We start from the raw sequence: 26,279 nt of genomic DNA on the forward strand, positions 1-26,279 counted from the left end.
TAAGTCTTAGTTTGCTTGTAATACAAACTGCAAATGGGTTGTTGGTGGATTCAGTGACATGATTTCTGTCAGTGTTGAGACATTACTATGCATTACTCTATCAGTGTACAAATCTGTTACAACTTGGTATGTGTTGAGCCACCAACAGTATTGCAGAAGGTCTTCTCTGTGTAATTTTTGTATCCCACCTTGACCATCAGTATTTTGTTACTGTGTCATAGGTTGGAGGTTGTTTTGAGCCTGCAATGAAATAAAAACTTGTGTTTTTTCCAGACAAAATTACTTACCAAAAAAAAAAAAAAAAACCACCAAAAAAAACCAGACTCACCAACTTAGAGAGCGACCTTGTGGTTGCCAGGAAGGAAGAGACTGTAAGGGAATTCAGGATGGACATGTACATTCTGCTATATTTAAAATGGGTAACCAACAAGGCCCTACTGTGTAGCACATGGAACTCTGCTCAATGTTATGTGGCAGCCTGGATGGGAGGGAAATTTAGGGGAGAATGGAGACATGTTTATGTATGGCTGAGTCCCTTTGCTGTCCACCTGAAGCTATTATAAAATTGTTAATCGGCTATAGCCCAAGATAAAATAAAAAGTTTAAAAATATATATATATATATATATAAATATATTTTTCTGAGAAGGACTAATAGAGAGAAAAGATCCATATTCAACTGTTTTGTTAGTATTGAAAAGTGAAAGTAAAGTCACTCAGTCCTGTTGACTCTTTGTGACCCCATGGAATGTAGCCTACCAGACTCCTCCGTCCATGGAATTTTCCAGGCAAGAGTACTGGAGTGGGTTGCTATTTCCTTCTCCAGGGGATCTTCCCAACTCAGGGATCAAACTCTGGTCTCCTGCATTGCAAACAGATGCTTTACCATCTGAGCCACCAGGGAAGCCCTTTGTTAGTATTAGAGAAGTTAACTGAGGCTTAACTAGTACTGTTACAGACTAGTAACACTGAAAACTTACACAGAACCTGCCATGTGCAAAACTATGAGAAAAACTGATGTTTTGGGCTTAGTAATCATGGTTTAAGTCGTAGTTCTACCTCATATGAACTCTGTAATCTTAAGCACATTACATAACCTTCTTAGCAACAGTTTGCGCATCCACAAGGCAAGGTTACTGTCATCAGTGCCCGTGGACACCCCTTTCTCTTCTGTTACTGGGTGAGCTGTCTGTGTTCCTGGTAAGGGTAACATCTCCACTTGTGCTCCAACTTTCCCACCTCACATATTCGATATGCCTCGGCAATTTTTCCTTCTCTCTCTTACAGCACCGATCTTTCTCTGCTAGATGATTCTCATAAGCCTTTGTCAGGAAGGAATACATTTTCTTCTACTCTTTTAGATTCTTCTGGCTAGTCTGACAATTAAATTGACCTGAGACACATTAACAGCAGAAAACATAGTTTAATCACATGGGTAAGTGGGAGAGATCTAGAAAAACTGAGTAACTTGCCCAAATGGCTGAGACCGTCATCTTAAATATCATCTTCAGCTAAAGACAAAAGAGGATGTTGGAGGTAGTGATTTAACACTTCAAAGGAGAGGAAGGCAATTCATATGAAGATGGAAAAGTAATGTTTAGTATCACTTCATGGCAAATAGATGGGGAAAAAGTGGAAACAGTGACAGATTTTATTTTCTTGGGCTCCAAAATCAATGCAGATGGTGAACGCAGCCATGAAATTAAAAGACGCTCCTTGGAAAAAAAGCTATGACAAACCTAGACAGCTTATTAAAAAGCAGAAACGTCACTTTGCTGTCAAAAGTCTGTATAGTCAAAGCTATGGTTTTTCCAGTAGTTATGTATGGATGTGAGAGTTGGACCATAAAGAATATTGAGTGTCTGGAGAATTCCCATGGACAAGGAGCCTGGTGGGCTATAGTCCATAGGGTCACAAAGAGTCGGACACTACTGAGTGATTAACACTTTTTCTTTCACTTTTATGGTTAACTGTTTTTCAACAAATGTGCCAAAGTAATCCAACAGAAAAAATTAAAATCTTTAAAAATAAATGGTGCTGGGGCAACTGGATATCTGCATAAAAAAATAATATTTATGTTGACTCTCACACCTCATACTCTATGCAAAAGTTAATTCTGCTGCTGCTGCTAAGTTGCTTCAGTCGTGTCCAACTCTGTGCGACCCCATAGATGGCAGCCCACCAGGCTCTGCTGTCCCTGGGATTGTCCAGACAAGAACATTGGAGTGGGTTGCCATTTCCTTCTCCAATGCATGAAAGTGAAAAGGGAAAGTGAAGTCACTTAGTCATGTCTGACTCTTAGCCACCCCATGGACTGCAGCCTACCAGGCTCCTCCGTTCATGGGATTTTCCAGGCAAGAGTACTGGACTGGGGTGCCATTGCCTTCTCTGATGCAAAAGTTAATTCCAGATGGATCAAATTGAGCACCTGTCCTTTCTCCCAGACCTGCAACTTCTGTAAGCTTCCTCATTTCATTAAAGCAACTCTATCCCAATTCCTCAGGCAGAAAATCCTGGATGCAACCTTGTCTCCTCTGTCTTTTTCTGCACCCACACTGTCAGCGTGTCCTGTTAGTCCTGCTTTCAAAGCAGTATGACCTCTCGCCTTAGGTTATTTTAGTAAACTTCTAGTGAGGGGTCCTAGCCCAGCCCTGACAGTGTACTCTCATCAGAGCACTCAGGAAAGTCCTGTTATGTATAAGTCATGTGAAATTATTTTGCTCAAAATCCACCAATGTTTGTCTTACTTGGAGTATCAAAGATTTTCCTGTACCCAACGGGTGCCTGTAGGACCTGCCTCTCCCCACTGTGACTCTGTGCCAATAATCTGGTTACACACCTACTTTAGGACTTTTCATCCATTGCTCTTCCCACTGCCTAAGATGATCTTATCCACTTACTACCATTCACTTCCTCACTTCATTTAGGTCTTTAAATCTAAATGTTACCTTATTAGTGACAACATTCCTCATGACTGATCTGAGCTGTATAACCTCACTCTAACAATCACTTCCCTCTTTCTCTGCTATAAATTTCTATTTAATACATATCATTATTTAAGATATGATTTATGTATTAATCTTATTTATCATTTATCTCTACAGCTAGACTATAATCCTCACGAGGGCAGGGAATTTTACCTGTGTTGTACCTCCAGCATCTAAAACAGTGCCGGCAATAGTTTAGGCATTCAATCAATACTGAATAAAAAAATGAGAAAAGGAAGTCTCTCAAGGAAACTTGGAGGGCCCTACACTGGCGTACCCCCACCTTCAGCCAGGTTGGTAATCTTTTCCTGGGCAGAGACAGCGTTTCAACAGTGTTCAAGACTTACCAAGCATGAAATATCAATCATTTGTGAGAGAAAAGAGGTCCACATCTATGGCATGGAGCTGGGCATCACCTATTTGGGAATAAAAATAATTGGACATCTTGAAAGCAGCATGTGGATTGCATATACACTAAGACACAGTTAAAAGAACCAAAACTTCCTGGTAGTTGGGAGTGGGTTTAGAATAATAATGAATATTTAGTGTCATAAGATTGGGATAGTCCAATGGCTAACCCACTACTTCCACCCACCACTCCTAAGCCACCAGTTCCACCCACCGCACCACCCCAAGTACGCTTGGATGCATCATTTCCCCTCTGGGTTTGCATGATAAAAGACATTTGCATTATATTAAGACAAAGCTATGGATTGTGGATCCTGGAGTCTTTTTTTCCAGCTCTAATGTCTATATTAGAGTACATTAGAGTAGCTTCAAAACTGTGCTGTACCTTTCTATTAACTTTTTTTTTTTTAATAAGAAAAGACTTTTCCAGAATTAACCATGGGTCTTAGATCTGGTGCTAACACATCCCCATAGGTTCTTAAGCAAGTTGATAATTAAATGTATCATTTGGATAAAATGAAAGAGAGAAAAGAGGATGAGTCAAGAAATAGTAACAAAAAAACAATCAAGAAATGGATGGTGGAGAGAAAGAATGGGGGACCAAAAGGGAGATAGAGGAGGAGGAAGCAGCAGCAAATGCTGATCTACAGAGGATAAGAAATGAAAGAGGAAAGGGAAAGAGGAAGTGAAGATAGATGCTTGTCTGTTTGTTTTTTTACACTGTACCTGGTCCAAGCACCAACAATTCCAAGACCTAGCTCTTTCATTGTATCCCCCAACCTAGTAAGTCTCTTTGTATTTTCTTGAGACCCTGGACTTTAGTGAGCCCACATGGCTGCCAGGCATTTTCTTCCCATAGAAGGTGCCACAGATCTATAGACTTTTGGTTTTTTCAATTCCCCTAAGCCATTTCCCTTTCTGGTGCTGTCATTTCATGGGGCTGACTCAGCTTCCTTGTCCTATTAAACAGTAAAAGCAGTAATGATTTTCTGATGCTGACTCACTCATCTGTACAGGTGGAAGTTTGTTGAGAACTGAACTCTCATCCCTGTTATCACCATTATGTTAGTTTGCTTGGGCTGCCGTGACAAAGCATTTGTTGTTGTTCTTCAGTTGCTAAGTCTTGCCCAACCCCATGGACTGTAACCTGCCAGACTCCTCTGTCCATGGGCTTCCCTAGGCAAGAATACAGGAATGGGTTGCCATTTCCTCCTCCGGGGAATCCTCCCGACTCAGGGACCAGACCCATGTCTCCTGCATTGGCTGGTGGATTCTTTACCGTTGAGCCACCAGGAAGCCCAACAAAGTATTAGGTTGGCTAAATAGTTTCATAAGATGGTATGGGCAAACCAGAATGAACTTTTTGGCCAACCAGATACATGAACTTGGTGACTTGAAACGACAAAAATTTATTCAGTTCTGGAGGCCAGAAGTCTGAAATTAAAGTGGTTCCTGCTTGAAGCTCTGAGGCAGAAGCCACCAGAGGCCTCCTTGCTAGTTTTTCTTGGTGGCTCAGTGGTAAAGAAACCACCTGCAATGCAGGAGACGTGGGTTGGATCCCTGGGTTGGGAAGATCCCCTGGAGGAGGGCACAGCAACCCATTCTAGTATTCTTGCCTGGAGAATCTTATGTACTGAGGAGCCTGGTGGGCTTCAGTCCGTAGGATTGAGAAGAGTGTGGCGCAGCTGAAGCGACTGAGCACACAGGCATGCGCAGTGATCCTTGGTGTGAATTACCTTGCAGTTGCTTTATTCCAGTCTCTGCTTTCATCACCACATGACCTTCTCCCTGTGTGTTGCTGCATCTCTAATCTCTTTATAGAAGGACACTGGGCATTGGATTTAGGGACCACCCTAATTCAAAATGACCTCACTTAAAAAGAAATTATATTGAAAAAACTAGAGATTAACAGGAAGCTGCAATGAAGGAACATAGATGTCTGGTGTGCTCTTCACCCATTTCCCCCAGTGGTTACTTCTTACATAATTACAGCACAATATCAACCTCAGCAATGTGACATTGCTGCAATGTGTATGGATCATGCTATGTCATTTAATCATATGTCTGAAAATGGAACTGTTAGTCACTCAGTTGTGCCTGACTCTTTGAGACCCCATGGACTATAGCCCACCAGGCTCCTCTGTCCATGGGATTCTCCAGGCAAGAATACTGGAGTGGGTTGCCATTCCCTTTTCCAGGCCCAAGCCAGGGATCCAACCCATGTCTGCTGCATTGCAGGCAGATTCTTTACTGTCTGAGCCACCAGAGAAGCCCTATCACATTTCTAGATGTATGTAACCACTACTGCAATCCAGAAATAGGATTATTCCCTTATCACCAATTTCTCCCCATATTTAAAAAATTTTAAATTAATTAATTAACTATTGATGCACTGGGTCTTGGTTGCTGCGCTGGGGCCTTCTCTAGTTGCAGCTGTGGTGAACCTGGCTGTGCTGGAGCTACTCTTGAGTTGCGGTATGCAGGCTTCTTACAGTGGTGCTTCTCTTGCTGCAGAGCACAGGCTCTGTAGAGTGAGCTCAGGCTCTGTAGAGTGAGCTCGGGCTCTGTAGAGTGAGCTCGGGCTCTGTAGAGTGAGCTCGGGCTCTGTAGTTGTAGTGCACAGGCTTCGTTGCCTCACGGCATGTGGAAAACTCCAGAGAAAGGATTGAACCTGAGTCCCCTGCATTGGCAGGTGGATTTTTAACCCCTAGACCACCAGGGATGCCCACCAAAGTTTCCCTTTATAGTTACATTCAGTCTTCTTTTCCCCCACCATCCCTCACCCCTGGCAACCAGTAATCTGCTTTTCACCTCGATAATATAATTTCAAGAGGGCTGAGTGCAGAAGAATTGATGCTTTTGAACTGTGGTGTTGGAGAAGACTCTTGAGAGTCCCTTGGACTGCAAGGAAATCCAACCAGTCAATCCTAAAGGAAATCAACCATGAATATTCATTGGAAGGACTGATTCTGAAGCTCCAATATTTAGGCAACCTGATGCGAATAACTGACTCATTAGGGAAGACCCTGATGCTGGGAAAGATTGATGGCAGGAGAAGGGGATGACAGAGGATGAGATGGTTGAATGGCATCACTGACTCGATGGACATGAGTTTGAGCAAGCTTTGGGAGGTGGTAAAGGACAGGGAAGCCTGGCGTGCTGCAGTCCATGGGGTCACAAAGAGTCAGACATGACTGAGTGACTGAACAACAACAACAATAATATTATGTAAAAAGAATCTTGTACTATGTGACCTGTTGAGACTGGCTTTTTTTTCCCCACTCTCCACCTCATGCGAAGAGTTGACTCATTGGAAAAGACTCTGATGCTGGGAGGGATTGGGGGCAGGAGGAGAAGGGGACAACAGAGGATGAGATGGCTGGATGGCATCACTGACATGATGGACATGAGTCTGAGTGAACTCCGGGAGATGGTGATGGACAGGGAGGCCTGGTGTGCTGCAGTTCTTGGGGTCGCAAAGAGTCGGACAGAACTGAGCGACTGAACTGAACTGATAGTACACTTCAGGATCATCCTAGTTGTTGCATATATATCAGTAATTTGTTTCTTTTTATTGCTACATGGTATCCATGAAATGGATATATCACAATTTGTTCAGCTTATTGAGAGGGATGTTGAGGGATCTGCAGAGTCACCTTTCGAGTCATGTATAGGGGGCCATGTTAGTGGTTTTCAGTTATTACATACAAAACTGTCATGAATAACTACGAACAGGTTTTTGTGTATGCGTACTTTCTCATTTCTTGTGAATAAATGATATGGAATGCAATTACTGGTATATTTTGTTTAGTTTTTCAGGAAACCAGCAAGCTATTTTCTAGCATTGCCTGTATCATCTTACATTTCCACCAGCAATGGATGAAAGATCCAGTTTCACTTTACCAGCATTTTAGTATAATCTCACTTTAATTTGATTACATCTGCAAGAACCCTATTCCCAAATGAGGTCACTTTTATAGGAATGGGAGCTGGAATTTGAACATATCTTTTTGTAGGATACAATTCAACCCATAATACCTGTTTCTACTTCCTTGAGTCATAGCAGGTCTGTCATCAAAGTTTTGCTTTATGAAAAGACCCTTGCATGGGATCAGAGATGCTATTGACTGTTGAGTTTTGCCTCCAGAGATGGATGAGAAAGTTTATGTCTTTTGAAGGGACCTTGCTGAGTCTTTCTGAACTCTGTTCAGACCTCCAAAAATTCAGAGACTTGATAATAATAAATATTCTCAAGATGTACAATGTCATTGTTGTCTCCTTACCCTCTTTTCCCATGAGAGTCTTTTCCCACTTGCTCCAGTACTGACAAAGGAAAGGAAAAAAATGGAAGAAAAACTTGATTATAAAGTTCTTGAGGGAAAGGACACCATCTTAGTTACTTGTGTACCTTTCAGGGTATCAGTTGAAAAAGGTGCTCAGTAAATGTTTGTTGGATGGATAAGTAGATGAGATGGGAGAGGCTAGGATGCCTGCACAGAAGTTGGGGAAGAGAGTCAAGGTTGGCTTTACATGTGGCCTTCTCCTGACCTCCCCGCTTTCCAAACACATAACCTTTCATTCATGGGATCCTAATATCTGGATCAGGTTAACTACATTCTTTTGCCCATAGTTGAACATCTGTTCCGTTCCATTGCTACTTATGTATGTATGCCTCTGATTTCCAAATGGAGAAGTCTCTGAGGAGGTAGCATTTGACCTTCTGTTCTGTGCAGCACCCTAAGCTCCGGAAGGCAGAATTGTATAGGTGTCAAGAGAGCAGAATTAGGCAGGAGGGAATTTGATCCTTGGCCCACCATTTACCATCTGTGTGGCTTTGACCTATTACTTATTCCTCTTAGCCTCTCTTACCTGTAAATTGGGTATAAGATATTTATGTGAGCTTATCTTGAAGTAGAATGCATATACAGAATTGTGCACAGATTATAATTTCACAGCTCCATACATTTTCACAAAATGGCATGCTTCACATTACCAAGAATACAAGAAGCCCCGTCTTATATAGTCATGTCCAACACTCTGTACAGTCCATGGAATTCTCAGGCCAGAATATTGGAGTGGGTAGCCTTTCCCTTCTCCAGGGGATCTTTCCCACCCAGGGATCGAACCCAGGTCTCCCACACTGCAGGCAGATTCTTTACCAGCTGAGCCACAAGGGAAGCCCTCTTAGGCACTGTCTCAGCCCAAAGTAATTCCTATCCCAATTTCTAATTTTATTTTTCCTGGTTTTGAACTCTTCATAGATGAAAATATAGGGCATATCTTTTGTGTTTGGTTTCTTTTGCTGATTGTCATGCTTATGAGAGTTATCTATATTGTTTGGTATAGTTATTGTTTAATATACAAACATGCTATAATTTAATGACTCATTCCACTGTTGGTGGACATTTGGGTTGTTTCTAGTTTGGGGCTTTTATGAATGAAAATGCTCTGAAAAATTCTTACTTAAGTTTTTACATGGGCAGGGACATGTTCATTCAAGGGCAGGATTGGTAGGTATTAGGGTATGAATATATCTCAGCTATATAGAACCTGACTTACACTTTAATAAACATTTTGTGTTTTAACTGTGTTTTCTGGTAGCTCAGCTGGTAAAGAATCCGCCTGCAATGCAGAAGACCCCGATTGGATTTCTGGGTCAGGAAGATCCACTGGAGAAGGGATAGGCTACCCACTCCTATATTCTTGGGCTTCCCTGGTGGCTCAGTGATAAAGAAACCACCTGCAATGCGGCAGGCCTGGATTCTATGCTTGGGTTGGGAAGATCTCCTTGAGAAGGGAACGGCTATCCACTCCAGTATTCTGGCCTGGAGAATTCCATGGACTGTAATGGGGTCACAAAGAATTGGACACAACTGAGCAACTTTCACATTCTTTCATTTTAACTCTGTAGTGTAGTAAGAATTAAATTAGGTGAAGTAAGAATTTAATTAGAAACATTTAATGTGGTCTTTGGTAGATAGAAGGCCCTCAATATGTATTGTATTTAAAATGTAATGGAGGCTTCGTATTCCCTTAAGTCAAAGTGCCATAATGGACTTAAATATTTCCCTATTGCTTCTTCACCTACATTATTATCATTGTTTTGTCACAATGAATGACTCTGTTTCTAGCCATTACATTCTTTTGAAAGATTTTCTGTTGGTAAATTGGATTCAACTGGATGAAAGACTATGTGATCATAAGAACCGTCACCCTGAAAAGGGCTCTGAAGCCTGCTGAGAAGGAGAAATCAAAGAGGCAAGAGTCTCAACTCAATCCCAATGACATATATAACTAAGGAAAACTTACTGTATAGTCCAGGAAACTGTACTCTATACCCTATGACGACCTGAATGGGAAAAACATCTAAAAAAGAGTGCATAAATGTATATGGACAAGTGAATCACTTTGCTGTACACCTGAAACTAACACAACATTGTAAATCAACTATATTTCAATAGTAAAAAAAAAAAAAAAAAAAAGAGAAAAGAAGCAAGTCTCTCATACTATGGCCCAGGGGAGGGCTATGAATATAGATGGCTTATGGGTTTCATGAAAGAGTGTCTTGTAGCTAAAGTAGGGTAGGCTAGAATGGAGGCTGATGATTTTTATAAACGATGGTATGGTTTTTATCAACTCAATACTTAATTCCTTAGAAGATAAACTGGGTCATTAGAAAAACAGTGTTTAAAAACCTTTAATCAAGGAACTTCCCTGGTGCTCCAGTGGTTGAGAATCTGCCTGCCAAAGCAGGGGACTTGGGTTTCATCCTTGGTCCAGGAAGATTCCACCTGCTGTGGCTGGGCTCCTACTGAGCCCATGTGCCGCAACAACTGAGGCTCGCATGCTCTAGAACCCATGCTCCGCAACAAGAGAAATCGCCTCGGCGAGAAGCCCCTTCACTGCAACTAGAGAGTAGCCTCTGCTCTTTGCAACTAGAGAAACTCATGCAGCAACAAAGACCCAGTGCATGCATGTGTGCTAAGTCCTTTCAGTTGAGTCCAACTCTTTGTAACCCTATGGACTATTGCTTACCAGCCTCCACTGTCCATGGGATTCTCCAGGCAAGTACACTGGAGCGGGTAGACCCAGTGCAGCAGCTCCTCATCCCCCAAAAAAGTTAAAAAACAAAACAAAACCCTGAAATCAGAAAGGAGAGAGAAATCACAGGTGCAAAGATTTACTTTATTTATTCATTGTTCCCCCAACATTAGCATGATTAAAGCCAAAGAGGGGGAAGGGGATGAGGTGGGGAGATGGGTCAGAGGATTGCAATAGGGGTTGATCTGTGGAAACAGGGCCTGAGGAGGGGTGAGGGGCTGGGACCGAATCAGCACAGGTGACTGGGGAGCCTGCAGACCTCTCGCTCTAACATTCATTCTTATTGAAGCTCTTGACGAGGGTGGTGGGCAGGCTCTTGTGGCTGACCTCACACGCATAGGCGTTATGGCTCTGGTACTCTGAGCTGGACAGTGTCAGGGTGCTGCTGAGGCTGTAGGTGCTTTTCTTGCTGTCCTGGTCTGTGAAGCTGTTCTGGAAGTTGCTGTTCTGGGTAACCCCATCCACTTTCCACTTGACATTGATATCTTTGGGGTAGAAATCATTCACCAAGCACACGACAGAGACAGTTCCGGTCCTCAGCTGTTCCTCAGATGGTTTGAAGAGGAAGACGGATGGCTGAGCATCAGACCCTGAGGAAGTAAGAACAGAGAAGGGTGTTTAAGTAACAGTGAAGTTCTCTACTGGGGTGCACTGTCTGGGGGTGACCTTGGAAATGCAAGAGACAGATGTGCAGAGAGCCGCACGCTCTTTTTGTAGTATCCAGAGGCCACCCAGGGAAGTCAGGAAGCAAACTCACAATTGCCATGATTTTGAGTTTTTCTGTGGCCCCCTACTCCTTAAGAAAGCTCTGAATTTTTTGTACTCTTTGCAGCCATTCTAAGGCTGCAAAGTAATATGAATTTTAGAAAAAAATGAAGTGAAATATCCCATGAAGATACTCCTCTTTTGGTCAACCCTTGATATCTTTAAACATTCTCTCCTGCATTAAGATATTAAATAATTAGCATATTTGATATAGAAATTCTTGTAAGTTCTTATACCCTCCAGGGGATCGTCCCAACCTAGGGATCAAACCCAGGTCTCCCACATTGCAGGCAGATTCTTTACTGGCTAAGCCATCAGGGAAGCCCTATCAACTTTTTAATGGAATTTAAAAATTCATTAAAAGATTTTTTTAAAGCCCTAAACAATTTTAGAACAGTTTAAAATACTTAAATAGTTTGAGAAGTTTGAAAAGAGTTTTAAGTTTTCTGACCTTTTGCTTTCTTTCCTTCATCTGTGTTCCCTGCCTCCTACAAGGGAACCCAGTGCAAGAGGCCAAGAAACAAAACCACTTCATCAGACCCTCTTGGAGTTTAGAAGTGAGAAGAGATCTAACAAGATCACTTCCCCCTTGCCTTTTCTAGTCCTGAGCAGTGAGGTCAGGCTGTCTTTCACTTCCTGGGCTTCCTTTGGCCGTGTTGGGGTCAGACCCACCCTTCATGGGTGAGCCCTAAACTCTTTGTCTGGGTCCAAGCGTGTGCGTGTGAACCGCTTCACCCTCTGTGATCAGGCCAGCAACTCTCCCACTCCTTGCAAAAGGCCTCAAAGGGAGACCCCCAGCCCTGGCCTTATGACTGTCTCCATATGGGGCAAGTCTCAGGCAGACTCGTAGGGTCAACTGTAATTTCAGCCACCTGCCAAGGAGAAACTGACGCGCTTCACTTCTGAGCAGCTGTCAGATGGCCTGCTAGAAATCCCCTTGGTGGGCCTTTGAGTTCTTAAATGGGAGAGCGTGAATTAAATAACAAATAAAGAATTTTTTGCTGGGAGAAGTCACAGATCCGTGAACAGATTTTATAAAGCTATAAACCTCCATGTTAACCAAGCAGTTCAATATCAGATACTGAATTTTTAATGTTTTGATATTCTCCTTTCTTTTTATCCTTCATATTAATTTTTTTCAGAGAATTTTATAAAATAGCCTATGTAGTAAAATAAGATGAATTCTAGAAAAAAGGGAGATGAAATATTCTATGAAGATACTCCTATTTGGGTCAATTCTTAATGGCTTTAAACATTCTATCCTGCATTAAAATATTAAACAATTATCATATTTGACATGGAAATTCTTGTAAGACCTTGTATTAACTTTTTAATAGAGTTTAAAATTAATTGAAAGATTTTTAAAAGGCTCTAAATTATTTTAGAACAGTTTAAAATACTTACATAGTTTAAACAGTTTGAAAAGAGTTTTAAAAAGTCCCTAAAATAGTCCTGTCAGGTTGTCTGCAAACCAAAAATAATCTTTTTCAAGTATCACTTTTGAAATTAGCCAGAGTAAACAACAACGACAATAACAAATTTTAAAATAATTTTAAAGGGTAAAACACCCAGATTAAAAATTTTCTATCATGGAATGAGGGGGTTGGAAAATACTTTTCTATTTTTTATAAAAGATGCCATTGAGTTTTTATAATGGCATTTATATACATTTAGATATTTTGAACACCTGAAATATAATCTTACTGAAGCCATTACATTTCTGAAAATTAAAAACATCACAAATTTATCTAATTTTTTTCCAGCAAATACCTATAATGATATTTACTTTGAACTTTTAACTTAGTAAGTTAACTGATCAAAACCTGAATGGCTAGTCTTCAGTTAGATTTTTGCTGGTGTGAGTTTTGCCCTAAAAGAGTTATATGTATATACAGAGATTTACATATATATATATATAAATATATAATGTTAACTTTTATATATATTTCATTCTGATCGAACATTTATTACATAAATATATTTGATGAGAGGATATTGAAATAATTATCAGTTCGGTTCAGTTCAGTTCAGTCAGTCGCTCAGTGGTGTCCGACTCTTTGTGACCCCATGAATAGATCACTGAAAAAATAACTACGTTCTTTATAGCCCCCACTGGAAATTTTTATTAAGCAGATACAATAATATAAAATTTATTTTTGTAATTGCTGTAAAAATCAAGCTTCTCTCTATTTTCCCCATGTTAGCTCGCATCCATCACATTTCTGTTCTTTACTGTTAGCGACATGATTCGTATCACTGTGTCAGGAAAGCGGGCCATAACACAGCTGAATGGGCGATCACAGGGTTGGCCATGCCTTTCGCAGCCTTTAGCGGCCAGATGCGCGGCCACTGGAGCCCAGGGGCCTGGCCGCCAATGTCTTTCAATTACCAAAGAAGACCGCCCCGAAGTTTAAAGACAACCGCGAGGTCTGCAGACCACGGTAGCAGGGCCACGGCCTCCATAGCGGTACAAAGACACAACCAAGTAATAACAAAAACCATACGCATTAAAATATCTCCTATCTTTTTAACATCCGTGAGCATCTAAAAAGTGCAATTATTTTATTTTCCTTCACTTAAACAAATTTCTTCAAAGCTGAGCTTTTAGGAACAACCCTCTTTCCTTCATTTATAAGAGGAGATGTATTTATACATTTTCACTATAGTCTACTACAGAAATTTGTTTTTTTTTTAAAGAGTAATCTGTCAAGGTATAGAACCCCTATAGCATTTCTGAATATTGACAGTTTATCACTCATTTTAGACTCTAAAAATAACACAGCTGCTGATTCTTGATCAAGCAGAAACTTTAACATAGATAAGTATGTTTTTCTAATGTCTTACTGATTTTTTAGTGCATTCTGTTAATTTTTATTGGTATAAAATAATTTATCAGACAGAGAAAGAAGACAAACACATTTCTCTATTTTTCTGTTTTGTACATCTAGCAAAAATCAGTACAATATTTGGCAAATCTCAATGAAAATTAATTCACTTTGGCTCTTTAGAGCTGCAAAGATTCCTTTTTAAGGCGATATTTGAAAAATTTTTAATATCCTATCCCACGGACATTCTACAAATCTTAAGATGTAAAAAATTTAAGTCTCTGTTATGATTTTTAAAAGCTGAACATCTTTATCTTTGAAAAAGTGTCCTTTTTCATCGACACTTATTTTTTTCCCCTTTGAGTCATTTGGTTTAGATTAAATTAATCTTTTGTGTCTACAAATCCAGTTTGGAGCTGAGTTTAACTTTTCAAACTAATAATAAATCTGAAATACTCTCATTTACCCATCTCCACAAAACTCATACTTAAGCCTCTAAAAGTTCATACTGGCATTTAGACCCACATCTCAGAAGGTAATAGAGAAAAAATTATTTACGTCTAATCTCCAGATGTGTCCCTTGGCCAAAGATGATCCACAGATTTAACTTACTTTGCTCTCAACAAAAACTGCTTTTTGCTGCTAATCTCTTTCAATGGTCAAATACAGAGAAAATCTGGCCATTTAGGTGCCACATCAACTAACTAGCTCTTTGCTCTTCCTTGAGACAAACTGATTTCCAGCCCCTGACTCATCTGATTTTTCAGAAGAATCCCATTCTCTTCAAAACTGACCTCAACTCGTATCCCAAGCATTAAAACCCCCAAATTTCACAGCTCTATAAGAAAAAGGAATTGAAAAGTGCGCTTACGTTTGATTTCCACCTTGGTCCCACCGCCGAATGCATATCACAGTGACGTCCCTGACATATCCCCCTTAACGAAAACCTCCTTCTGAAGCCAATTACAGGAAAAAGCCCAATCCACAGAAAAATCCGGTCATTTCTCCCTCTTTCTGTCCACAAACCTACTCTCCTTACAAATTCAATGATTTGGCTGTCTGTTCAGCTTAAAAATTGACTATCTTCTGATTTTCTGTCTTTCGCTTTTTGGGACACCAGGCATGGCTCATGTAACCAAAATGTCACAAACTTGTGCAACTGATACAACAGGACAAAAGTCTCACAACCTATTGAACAAAAATTTACTCACGTTTGATCTCCACTCTGGTCCCTGGGCCGAAAGTGAACCATGGTGATTCCCCCTTTCTGCTTGTACAAATACCTACCCTGAAGGGGCATCAAGCCCCCTTCCCCAATCACATTAAAATTAATCTTAAATTTACCATCAGCTAGCCTCCTATGGAAGAATTTCCCTTTCCCTCCTCTGTACCTAACCTGGGAATGAAATTTGTTTTAGCCCTGACACCGAATTAATGAAAACAGGCAAAAAGGAACAAAAAGTAAACCAATTAGACAGAAACAGCAAAGGATCGGCTGAAAACAATACTTACTTTTGATCTCTAGCTTGGTTCCTTGGCCGAAACTATTAACACAACAGTTCTTCTTAACCTTGTCCCTATACAAAAACCCTTTCACTTCCTGACCATTGAGCAAAGCTCTGTTTCAGAACTGACCACTCCCCAATACATTTCTGAGACTATCACTCAGGCAAGTTATTCTCACCCAGACACTGACTGGTTCTTCATAGAAAATGTGCAATCAGTTTTCCTGTTTGATTATGGATGGATTGTAGCTTTGTCTTCTAAAATTGATTACAGTGGTGTGTTGTTGTGGAAGAAAGGGGAGCAATGTCTTTTCCTTCTACTGTACTATTGTAGATTATTTGATTTTAAAAAATTATGGGAATATATTCATTTTTTGATTTTCAGAAACACTAAGGCTGTACCAATTTTGATAGTTTGATATCATCAAGTAGAATTCTCCATTCTCCAGTCATGTGCAATTGTAAATATAATTTTTAAATGATATATACATGTTTAATTTTTCTTTGTCATTCAAATACTGTTTTAATAATCTTTAAATTAAGAGTGCAAAAAAGGTAGTTTCCCATTGTGTATAGAAGATATTGTTTTATCAATGTAGGACATGTGGGCGTGATGTGGGGGCTGAAAAATGTATATTCCTAAGTGAGTAAATAGGAGATTGAAAGTGAAGCATGTAAGTAAATGACTATTAAAAGCAGAATTTGCTACTAATAAGAGATGCTTATTATAAGAACTGTTGTGCAAAAGCTAGTTTTTTTTGACCACACACAGTAGGATCAATGGGAATGGTTATTGTGATGTTTGCTGTAACATCACATGGATCACTGAAAAGTGGCTGAGAACCTTAATGCGCACGTGGTTTATCATTTGAAGGCAAAGGATGTCTTAGAAGCATCTGTGAGGACCTACCATTCTACAGAGTGTCCAGGATGGGCCTTGATAAGATTGATTTACTAAGGAAAAATAGAGTCAATAAACCAGTCTGAGGGGCTCTTAGATTTATGCATGAGTGATGGAAACAGAAAATTTAGGCGAGCGTTCCAAAAAACTCATCACTAAAGTTGCTTCATGGGGTTGCAAAGAGTCGGAAAGGACTGAGTGACTGAACTGAACTGAACTGAAAGCTGCTTTCCATGTGGCTGACAACAAAGTCAGATTCTTAGAATAAATTCTCAACTGCTCATGGTGTGTGTGTGTGCTCAGCTGCTCAGTCGTGTTTGACTCTTTGCAGCCCTATAGACTGTAGCCCACCAGGCTCCTCTGTCCTAGGGAGATAAAGAAAAAACGAAAAAGAGAAAGATGAAATACACGTGTATAAGTCATCCTGAAAACTGTTGAGAAGCTTTCTGATCAGTGTTCTCAGTTCTAGCATTTCAAGAAACACCTTTTTTTTTGTTGTTGTTAAAATTTGACACAGTAACCAGCCTATCTCCCATCAGTACCATACAGAAAATCACCCAACATGTCAGAGACACAGTGACAAAATTTTGCAAAGTTTGAGAACTGAGGGCTTCCCTACCTGGCTCCTGAATGTTTGAGTCTGATAATCCATGCAGAAGTCTGTGGTTCACAATTTTTTCCAGCTCATCATTCACAGTAAAGTCCAAAGTAGGTGTGGTTCTTTTGGCTTCAGCTTGATTCCTTCCTCCTTAGTATCATACTGTCTGTCCTCTGTACTTGACTTAAGCTGATATTTCAAAAGGTGAGAAGGAAATTCTTGAGCCACATTCAGTGGTGATCAGAACCTGATTAACTGCTGTTCTCCGGGCTAGAGTGCCATAAATGGACATCTGACTTGAATCCCCAAGGGGCAAGGATGACCCCCTCATTTGGCCGGAAGGAGGGAGACAGAGGCGGTCACATGAGAACTCACTGCTTCTTTGCTACTTTGGGGCTGTGTCTATTTCCATCCATTTCTGAAGAAAGACATGCTGAGAAAAGCAAAGTCCTTTGCCCAACCACGTGCAAACACGTAAACTGTACTCCTGACCCGAAAGTCTGGTCCCGCTCTGGAAAATGTAGACACTCATCTTGTTTCCAGGGCTTTTCAGGTGGCGCTAGTGGTAAAGGATCTGACTGCTGGTGCAGGAGATGCAAGAGACTCAGGTTCAGTCCCTGGGGCAGGAAGATGCCCTGAAAGAGGAAATGACAACCCACTCCAGTATCCTTGCCTGGGAAATTCAATGGACGAGGAGCCAGGCAGGCCACAGCCCGTAGAGTTGCAAAGAGTCAGACACCACTGAGTGCCTGAACGTGCACACAAACACACATATCTTGTTTCCACGAAGATATGAAGGCTGCAGGTGTTTTTTTCTTTTTTACTTTCTAGAGTGAAAAAGAAAACAGTAGCAACATACCAGGGCTTATGAACCCTTGGAGAAGCTCTGACAATGAGATTTACATATTGAATGTTGTGGTTTCCAGTTGGTTTTACACTAGTGATGAACCTTTCAAGCTCTACCCTGGAGTTCCCCAGGCCCTTGTCTGTCTACTTGGCACGCAACCCTGTGTCCCCCTCAATCTACTGCACAGAAACCCATCGCGGACAACTACTGTGATTGAGCCAGCTCTGCGTGCAGCCATGGAGTCCCTGAATTCAGGTGTGGTTCCTCACATTTTTGCCTTTGTTGTCAAAATCCTCAAATCCTTCATGAACACTCTACTCTGCTTTCTGCTGACTCAGGACCACTCGTGAGAGGCCCCTCCCACCCCTCTGACCACTCTCCGCTTCTTCCTCTTCCCAGTCTTGCTCATCTTGACTAAGAACCTGGGCTCTGGATCTTTTCTACCCACCCACCCACATTACCCCCTTCCCTTGATATGTATGTCGTGCTTCCAATTCAAAGGGATTTCAATCTCACTCTACTTTCCAATTCCGCACCCCGCCCCATGCCACCCTGCCCCCCGCCCCGCCACTCTGTTCAGCTCCAGGGGTCAGTTAAGCTGACCTAATATTTTGCTGCTGTTGTCTCTGCCCTGTTCTTCCTGTACTTGTGGGTTTCTTTCTTTCTTTTTTCTGATTGTAGCACAAAACTTGTGGATTTCAGTTCCTTGATCAAGGATTGACCCCGGGGCCCTTGGCAATGAGAATGTGGAGTCCTAACCACTGGAATGCCAGGGAATTTGCTTTGGGTTTATTTCTTTAAAAAATCATTTTTGCAATTTAGGTTTAAAAAAAAAATTTGTATTTATTTATTTAAAACTTAGTTATTTATTTGGCTGCTCCGGGTCTTAGTCAAGGCACACAAAATCTTCATTACAGCCTGCCAGATCTTTAGTTGCAGCATGTGGGATCTAGTTCCTTGACCAGGGATGGAACCCAAGTCCCCTGCACTGGGAGCATGGATTCTTAGCCCCTGGGCCACCAGGGAAGTTTCATGATTTTGTTATTAAACAAGGGGGAGTATTGTGATTGAATGCGTGAGTTTAATCTCTCTTCTTAAACTAGATTTTTCTTAAATTGGCTCCTTTGGTTTCTAAGTGGGGTTAAACTAGGCTTGTTCTTGGCTCTTACTTCCATGTTGCTGTTCAGTTGCTCAGTCATGTCCAACTCTTTGCGACCCCACGCACTGCATGCCAGGCTTCCCTGTCCTTCACCATCTCCTGGAGCTTGTTCAAACTCATGTCCGTTGGATCAGTGATGGCATCCAACCATCTCATCCTCTGTCGTCTCCTTCTCCTGCCTTCAGTCTTTCCCAGCATCAGGGTCTTTTCAAATGAGTTAGTTCTTCACATCAGGTGGCCAAAGTATTGGAGCTTCAGCTTCAGCATGAGTCTTTCCAGTGAATATTCAGGGTTGATTTCCTTTAGGATTGATTGGTTTGATCTCCTTGCAGTCCAAGGGACTCTCAAGAGTCTTCTTCAAATCACAGTTCAAAAGTATCAATTCTTCAGCGCTCAGCCTTTTATATGGTCCAATCTCATATCCATACATGACTACTGGAAAAACCATAGCTTTGCTAGACGAAACTTTGTCAGCAAAGTATTGTCTCTGTTTTATAATGTGCTGTCTAGGTTTGTCATAGCTTTTCGTCCAAGGAGTATCTTTTAATTTCATGGCTTCAGCCATCATCTGCAGTGATTTTAGGGCCCAAGAAAATGAAGTCTGTCACTGTTTCCATTGTTTCCCCGTCATTTTGCCATGAAGTGATGGGACCAGATGTAGGGTTGTCCAGTGAGGGACTTCCCTAATATTTGGAAACCCAAAGAGAAGTCTTCAATATTATCCATGGGTCATATATGTGCATGCATGCTCAGTCGTGTCCGACTCTTTGCAACCCCATGGACTGTAGCTCACCAGGCTCCTCTGCCCATGGAATTTTGCAGGCAAGAATACTGGAGTGGGTTGCCATTTCCTTCTCCAGGGGATCTTCCCAATGCAGGGATCAAACCCACGTCTCTTGTGGCTCCTGCATTGGCAGGTCGGTTCCTCACCACTGAGCCTTTCTGCAGGATAATATATGGACAGAGGTGAGAACCATAGGATCACCTAGTGAGGTGCTCCAGACAGGTAGGAAGATCAACATCCTTCCCGCTAGGTTTCCTACCCAAGTCTGAGGACCACATGGTTAGGCAGTCTCTGTCTCCAACAGAAGACGTGCTCTGGCTTCGGGGAAACCATGTGGGAATTTTCCATTTCTGGCATCCACTTCCCTTATTAGCATATCCCCAAGCATGTGAATATTGTACTTTAGACTCTAATTTCTTGCTTTAAACAACTTCTGTTTGAACTGTCTACAGTGACTTCTTTTTGCTGCATGAACCCTTGTGTGCGTGCGTGCATGCCTGCTCAGCAGCTCAGTCGTGTCTGACTCTTCTGTGACCCCATGTAGCCTGCCAGGCTCCTCAGTCCATGGGATTCTCCAGGCAAGAATACTGGAGTGGGTTGCCATTTCTTCCTCCAGGGGATCTTCCCGACCCAGGGATCGAACCCACATTTCCTTCATTGGCAGGAGGATTCTTTACCGCTGAGCCACCTGGGAAGCCCAAACCAGGCTCCTCAGGGTAAATCATCTCTGTTTATGTTAAATCAGGAGTGACCCAGCCATGTCTGTGCTGCTGGTGCTGTGGAGGAACAAAGAGGGTTAGGGTGTATTGAGGAGCCTCCTGCCCCTTCTGCCAAAACCTTCCAGTGACTTTCAAAGTGGAGAGGCATCCGAGAGTATTTGTGCATTGTTTTCAACAGATGGAGGAACTAGGAGGAGTAGCTGGGGCGGCCCAACCTCACCCGTCTGCTTCCTTGGATGGTTTATGTTCGTGTGTGTGACACTGTGGGAGGTAAACCGTGATCCTGCTGACAGTAGTAAGTTGCAATATCATCAGCCTTCAGGCTGCTGATGGTGAGGATGAAATCTATCCCAAATCCACTGCCACTGAACTGGGATGGGAACCAGGAGGGCGACCTGGATACTGCATAGATGAGGAGCTTAGGAGCTTTCCTTGGTTTCTGTTGATACCAGGCTAATTTAGTGTCAATGTTCTGACTGGCCTGGCAAGTGATGGAGACTCTGTCTCCTAGAGATGCAGATAGGGAGGATGGAGACTGGGTCACCTGGATGTCACACTTGGCACCTGAGATTGGAAACATAAAAACATATATCCACGGGATTAACCAAGTTATAAGAGGACTTTCCTGAAGGGCCAGGTAGTACTGACCACACTGGGCTGCACAAATCCCCAGTGCTCTCCCTCCTTTCCTGGGAGCCAGAGCAGCAGGAGACCAAGGAGCTGCCCAGGGGCCCTCATGTTCACTGTGTGTTCTAACTGGGACAGACTCCTGCCCAGGCTGTGATCAGACTATAAGAAAGTGTCTGGGGTAGTGGGCTGAGCTCTGGGGACATGCAAATCAGCAGGGGAGGGGCAGGGCTGGTCGATGCTGCAGGGCTGGTTGAGCTCAGTAACAGCACAGATGCAATGAGTTCCCAGCATCCCATGTCAGACCAGAGCAACACAAAGTAGCCTGCAGAGGACATGTTTCTCCATGCAGGCCATAGGACACAATCAGCCTACCATGCTATGATTAAAATGTTTGATTTTGCTCCCTTCAGAGTTGAAAACATGCTTTTCATGCTATCTCTCCAACTAAGGCAGAGTCTTTTAGGTATGGCATGCACTGAAAACTTCAAACATTTTATAACTTTCTTCAAATGAGAACCTATGGACATTATGGAGGCCACTGGGGCCTTCTCTTTGATCCTCTGATGCTCTAAGTAAGATAAATTATTAGCAGTACAAGCAAGAAATGCTATGAAGTAGAAGAGCAATAAAAATGTGCACAGTAATGATTTGTAAAGAAAGCACCAGACACTGGGTATCTGTCATCACTAACCTCTCATCTCCAGCTAAGCATTTATGTATGGTCTGTCCCATTCTCTCCATCAAGACCAGCCAAGATCAGAAATTTTCTATCTGCACATTTGAGAAATATCAGCCATCTTCCTAATTTTTTGTGGTCTTACTTTGACTGTGTGGATCACAACAAACTGTGGAAAATTCTTAAAGAGATGGGAATACGAGACCACCTTTACTTGCCTCCTGAGAAATTTGTATGCAGGTCAATAAGCAACAGTTAGAACCAGACATGGATCAACAGACTGGTTCCATACTGGGAAAGGAGTATGTCAAGACAGAATATAGCTTCTATGCAGAGTACATCATGTGAAATGCTGGGCTGGGTGAAGCACAAACTGGAATCAAGGTTGCCAGGAGAAATATCAACAACCTCAGATATGCAGGTGACACCACCCTTATGGCAGAAAGTGAAGAAGAACTAAAGAACCTCTTGATGAAAGTGAAAGAGGAGAGTGAAAAATTTGGCTTAAAACTCAACATTCAGAAAACAAAGATCATGGCATCTAGATGGGGAAATAGATGGGGAAACAATGGAAACAATGATAGACTTTATTTTCTTGGGGTCCAAAATGACTGCAGATGGTGGCTGCAGTCATGAAATTAAAAGACACTTGCTCCTTGGAAGAAAAGCTATGACCAATCTAGACAGCATATTAAAAAGCAGAGATATTACTTTGCTGAAAAATGTCCATCTAGTCAAAGCTATGGTTTTTCCAGTAGTCAAGTATGGATGTGAGAGTTGGACTATAAAGAAAGCTGAGAACTGAAGAACTGATGCTTTTGAACTGTGGTGTTGGAGAAGACTCTTGAGAGTCCCTTGGACTGCAAGCAGATCAAGCCAGTCAATTCTAAAGGAAATCAGTCCTGAATATTTATTAGAAGGACTGATGCTAAAGCTGAAATGCCATTCCTTTGGCTACTTGATGTAAAGAACTGACTCATTTGAAAAGACCCTGATGCTGGGAAAGATTGAACACAGGAGGAGAAGGGGACGACAGAGGATGAGATGGTTAGATGGCATCACTGACTTGATGGACATGAGTTTGAGCAGGCTCCAGGAGTTGACCTATGGACAGGGAAGCCTGGTGTGCTGCAGTCCATGAGGTCACAAAGCAATGGACATGACTGAGCGACTGAACAGATTACACATATTTATGCTAGATATTCCCGGATTCTACATGTTACTCCTCATGCTTTCTCTCCTGTCTTTCCCCAAGGTCTTCTTATTTAGAAGCTGAGGTCTTCCCTAGACCAAATGCCCATTTATACCCTCGCACCTATTAATACTATGTTACTTAAACTGCATATTGCACCATCCTATAACAAAATCTTTTCAAGATCCTAAGAGACTCTTGGACTTAAGACATTAGAACCCAAGCGTGATGAGGAAGCATTCACACAGGAAGATGAAGGTGGAAGACCCGTGTGGAATATGGAGTCCATAATATGGACTCCTATCCATAATATGGATAGAGCATCTTAGAATCTTGCCTGGGAAACTCCATGAACAGAGGAGCCTGGTGGGCTACAGTCCATGAGGTTGCAAAGAGTTGGACACAACTGAGACTGAGCACATAAATTAATTTATGTTTTTAGGCTTCCTTCAGTTGGTTTGAAAAAGTACAGCTGATAGCAAGAAAACTTTACATTTAGGAATTTTTGCTGAATGGTATTGAGGAATCACAGTTTTAATTTGGTGAGCCTCTCATAGACCTCACATTTCCTGGAGTAGTGATACGATATTTTTGTCTCCTTCTTTCCATCATTCGTTATTTGTCTTCACAGCTCACTGCACACGTACTTTTGATGTCATGCTCTGATGCTTTGCCTAGGCTCCTGGAGCTCTAGGCAGGATGCTCAGGGCTCTATTAAAGGGGTTTCCTGAAGATGGGGCCTGAGTGTCAGATGAGTGAACAGCAGCAAGATAATGCCACAGCCATAACTAACTCCTTATCTTCCTGGCCCTATGGGTCTCAGGTGAGAGATTTAGGGAAGAAGTATCTTTATAAAATTAAAAGATGATTTTACCACGCAAAATGAGTAAATCATTTTACTTAAATGGTGTAATTAGTAATGATAAGGAGCAAACCCTACTTTTTTATATATATGCTTTAATATATGAATGATGCAATGTATAATCGCCATTCCATCATGACTGCAGATGTCTTTGGGGACATCATGATGACCCAGTCTCAAAGTTCCTTGGCTGTGTCTGCAGGAGAGGAAGATCACCATCAACTGCAGGTCCAGCCAGAATCTTCTATACTTCAACCAGAAAACCTAGTTTGCCTGGTGCCGGCAGAAACTGTGGGCTTCCCCAGTGGCACAGTGGTAAAGACTATGCCTGCCATGTAAGAGCTTCAGGAGATGTGGGTTTGATCTCTGGGTCAGGAAGATCTCCTGGAGTCAGGTTAACAGACTTTTTTTTTTTTTTCCCCATCTTCTTCCTTTACAACCACTAGTACCTTGAGTAACTTAAGCTCTGAGTACTTCTAAGTAGCTCTAAGCACTAATGATTGTTCATCATTAGGTGGGTTATTATGAGATAATTGCTATAGGTGAATAAGCCCTTGCTACAATATTCAACATTTAGTAAGTCTCTAAGACTTCATTGATCACTGAGGAAGGCTTTCTTAGCTCTCCTTGCTATTCTTTAGAACTCTGTATTCAAATGGGCATATCTTTCCTTTTCTCCTTTGTCTTTCACTTCTCTTCTTTTCACAGCTATTTGTAAGGCCTCCTCAGACAAACTCTTTACTTTTTCTTTCTTGGAGATGGTGTTAATCCTGTACAATGTCACAAACCTCCATCCATAGTTCTTCAAGCACTCTGTCTATCAGATCTAATTCCTTGAATCTATTTGTCACTTCCACTGTATAATTATAAGGGATTTGATTTAGGTCATACGTGAATGGTCTCTGGATGCTTTTGAACGGTGGTGTTGGCAAAGACTCGTGAGAATCCCTTGGACTGCAAGGAGATCCAACCAGTCCATTCTAAAGGAGATCAGTCCTGGGTGTTCATTGGAAGGACTGATGCTAAAGTTGAAACTCCAATACTTTGGCCACCTCGTGTGAAGAGTTGACTCATTGGAAAAGACCCTGATGCTGGGAGGGATTGGGGGCAGGAGGAGAAGGGGACGACCGAGGATGAGATGGCTGGATGGCATCACCGACTTGACGGACATGAGTTTAAGTGAACTTCGGGAGTTGGTGATGGACAGGGAGGACTGGCGTGCTGTGATTCATGAGGTCGCAAAGAGTCGGATATGACTGAGCGACTGAACTGGCTGAACTGAACTGACTGGTCTAGTGATTTTCCCTACTTTCTTCAATTTAAGTCTGAATTTGGCAATAAGGAGTTCATGATCTGAGCCACAGTTAGCTCCCAGTCTTGTTTTTGCTGACTGTATAGAGTTTCTCCATCTTTGGCTGCAAGGAATATAATCGATCTGATTTCAGTGTTGACCATCTGGTGATGTCCATGCATAGTTTTCTCTTGTGTTGTTGGAAGAGGGTGTTTGCTATGACCAGAGCATTCTCTTGGCAAAACTCTATTACCCTGCTTCATTCTGTACTCTAAGGCCAAATTTGCCTGTTATTCCAGGTACTTCTTGACTTCCTACTTTTGCATTCCAGTCCCCTATAATGAAAAGGACATCTTTTGTGGTTGTTAGTTTTAGAAGGTCTTGTAGGTCTTCATAGAACCATTCAACTTCAGCTTCTTCAGCATTACTGATTGAGGCATAGACTTCCATTAATGTGATACTGAATGGTTTGCCTTGGAAACAAACAGAGATCATTCTGCTGTTTTTGAGATTGCATCCAAGTACTGCATTTTGGACTCTTTTGTTGACTATGATGGCTACTCCATTTCTTCTGAGGGATTCTTACCTGCAGTAGTAGATATAATGGTCACCTGAGTTAAATTCACCCATTCCAGTCCATTTTAGTTCGCTGATTCCTAAAATACTGACGTTCACTCTTGCTATCTCCTGTCTGACCACTTCCAATTTGCCTTGATTCATAGACATAACATTGCAGGTTCTTATGCAATATTGCTCTTTACAGCATCGGACTTTACTTCCACCACCAGTCATATCCACAACTGGATATTGTTTTTGCTTTGGTTCCATCTCTTCACTCTTTCTGGAGTTATTTCTCCACTGATCTCCAGTAGCATATTGGGTGCCTACCGACCTGGGGAGTTTATCTTTCTGTGTCCTATCTTTTTGCCTTTTCATACTGTTCATGGGGTTCTCCAGGCAAGAAAACTGAAGTGGTTTGCCATTCCCTTCTACAGTGGACCATGTTTTGTCAGAACTCACCACCATGACC

General features: G+C 41.8%; 1 gene segment (V, D, J or C); it reads right to left on the reverse strand.

Moving 5' to 3' along the window:
* Nucleotides 1-10,558: 10,558 nt before the first annotated feature.
* LOC138436896 (immunoglobulin kappa variable 2-29-like) overlaps nucleotides 10,559-26,279 on the reverse strand; it is an 80,444-nt gene continuing 64,723 nt past the window's right edge. Inside the window, 2 exon segments of the V gene segment in view lie at nucleotides 10,559-11,085; nucleotides 15,598-15,634. Coding sequence covers nucleotides 10,763-11,085; nucleotides 15,598-15,634 — 360 coding nt within the window.

The sequence above is a fragment of the Ovis canadensis genome, chromosome 3, assembly GCF_042477335.2.
Source record: "Ovis canadensis isolate MfBH-ARS-UI-01 breed Bighorn chromosome 3, ARS-UI_OviCan_v2, whole genome shotgun sequence".
NCBI lineage: Eukaryota > Metazoa > Chordata > Mammalia > Artiodactyla > Bovidae > Ovis > Ovis canadensis.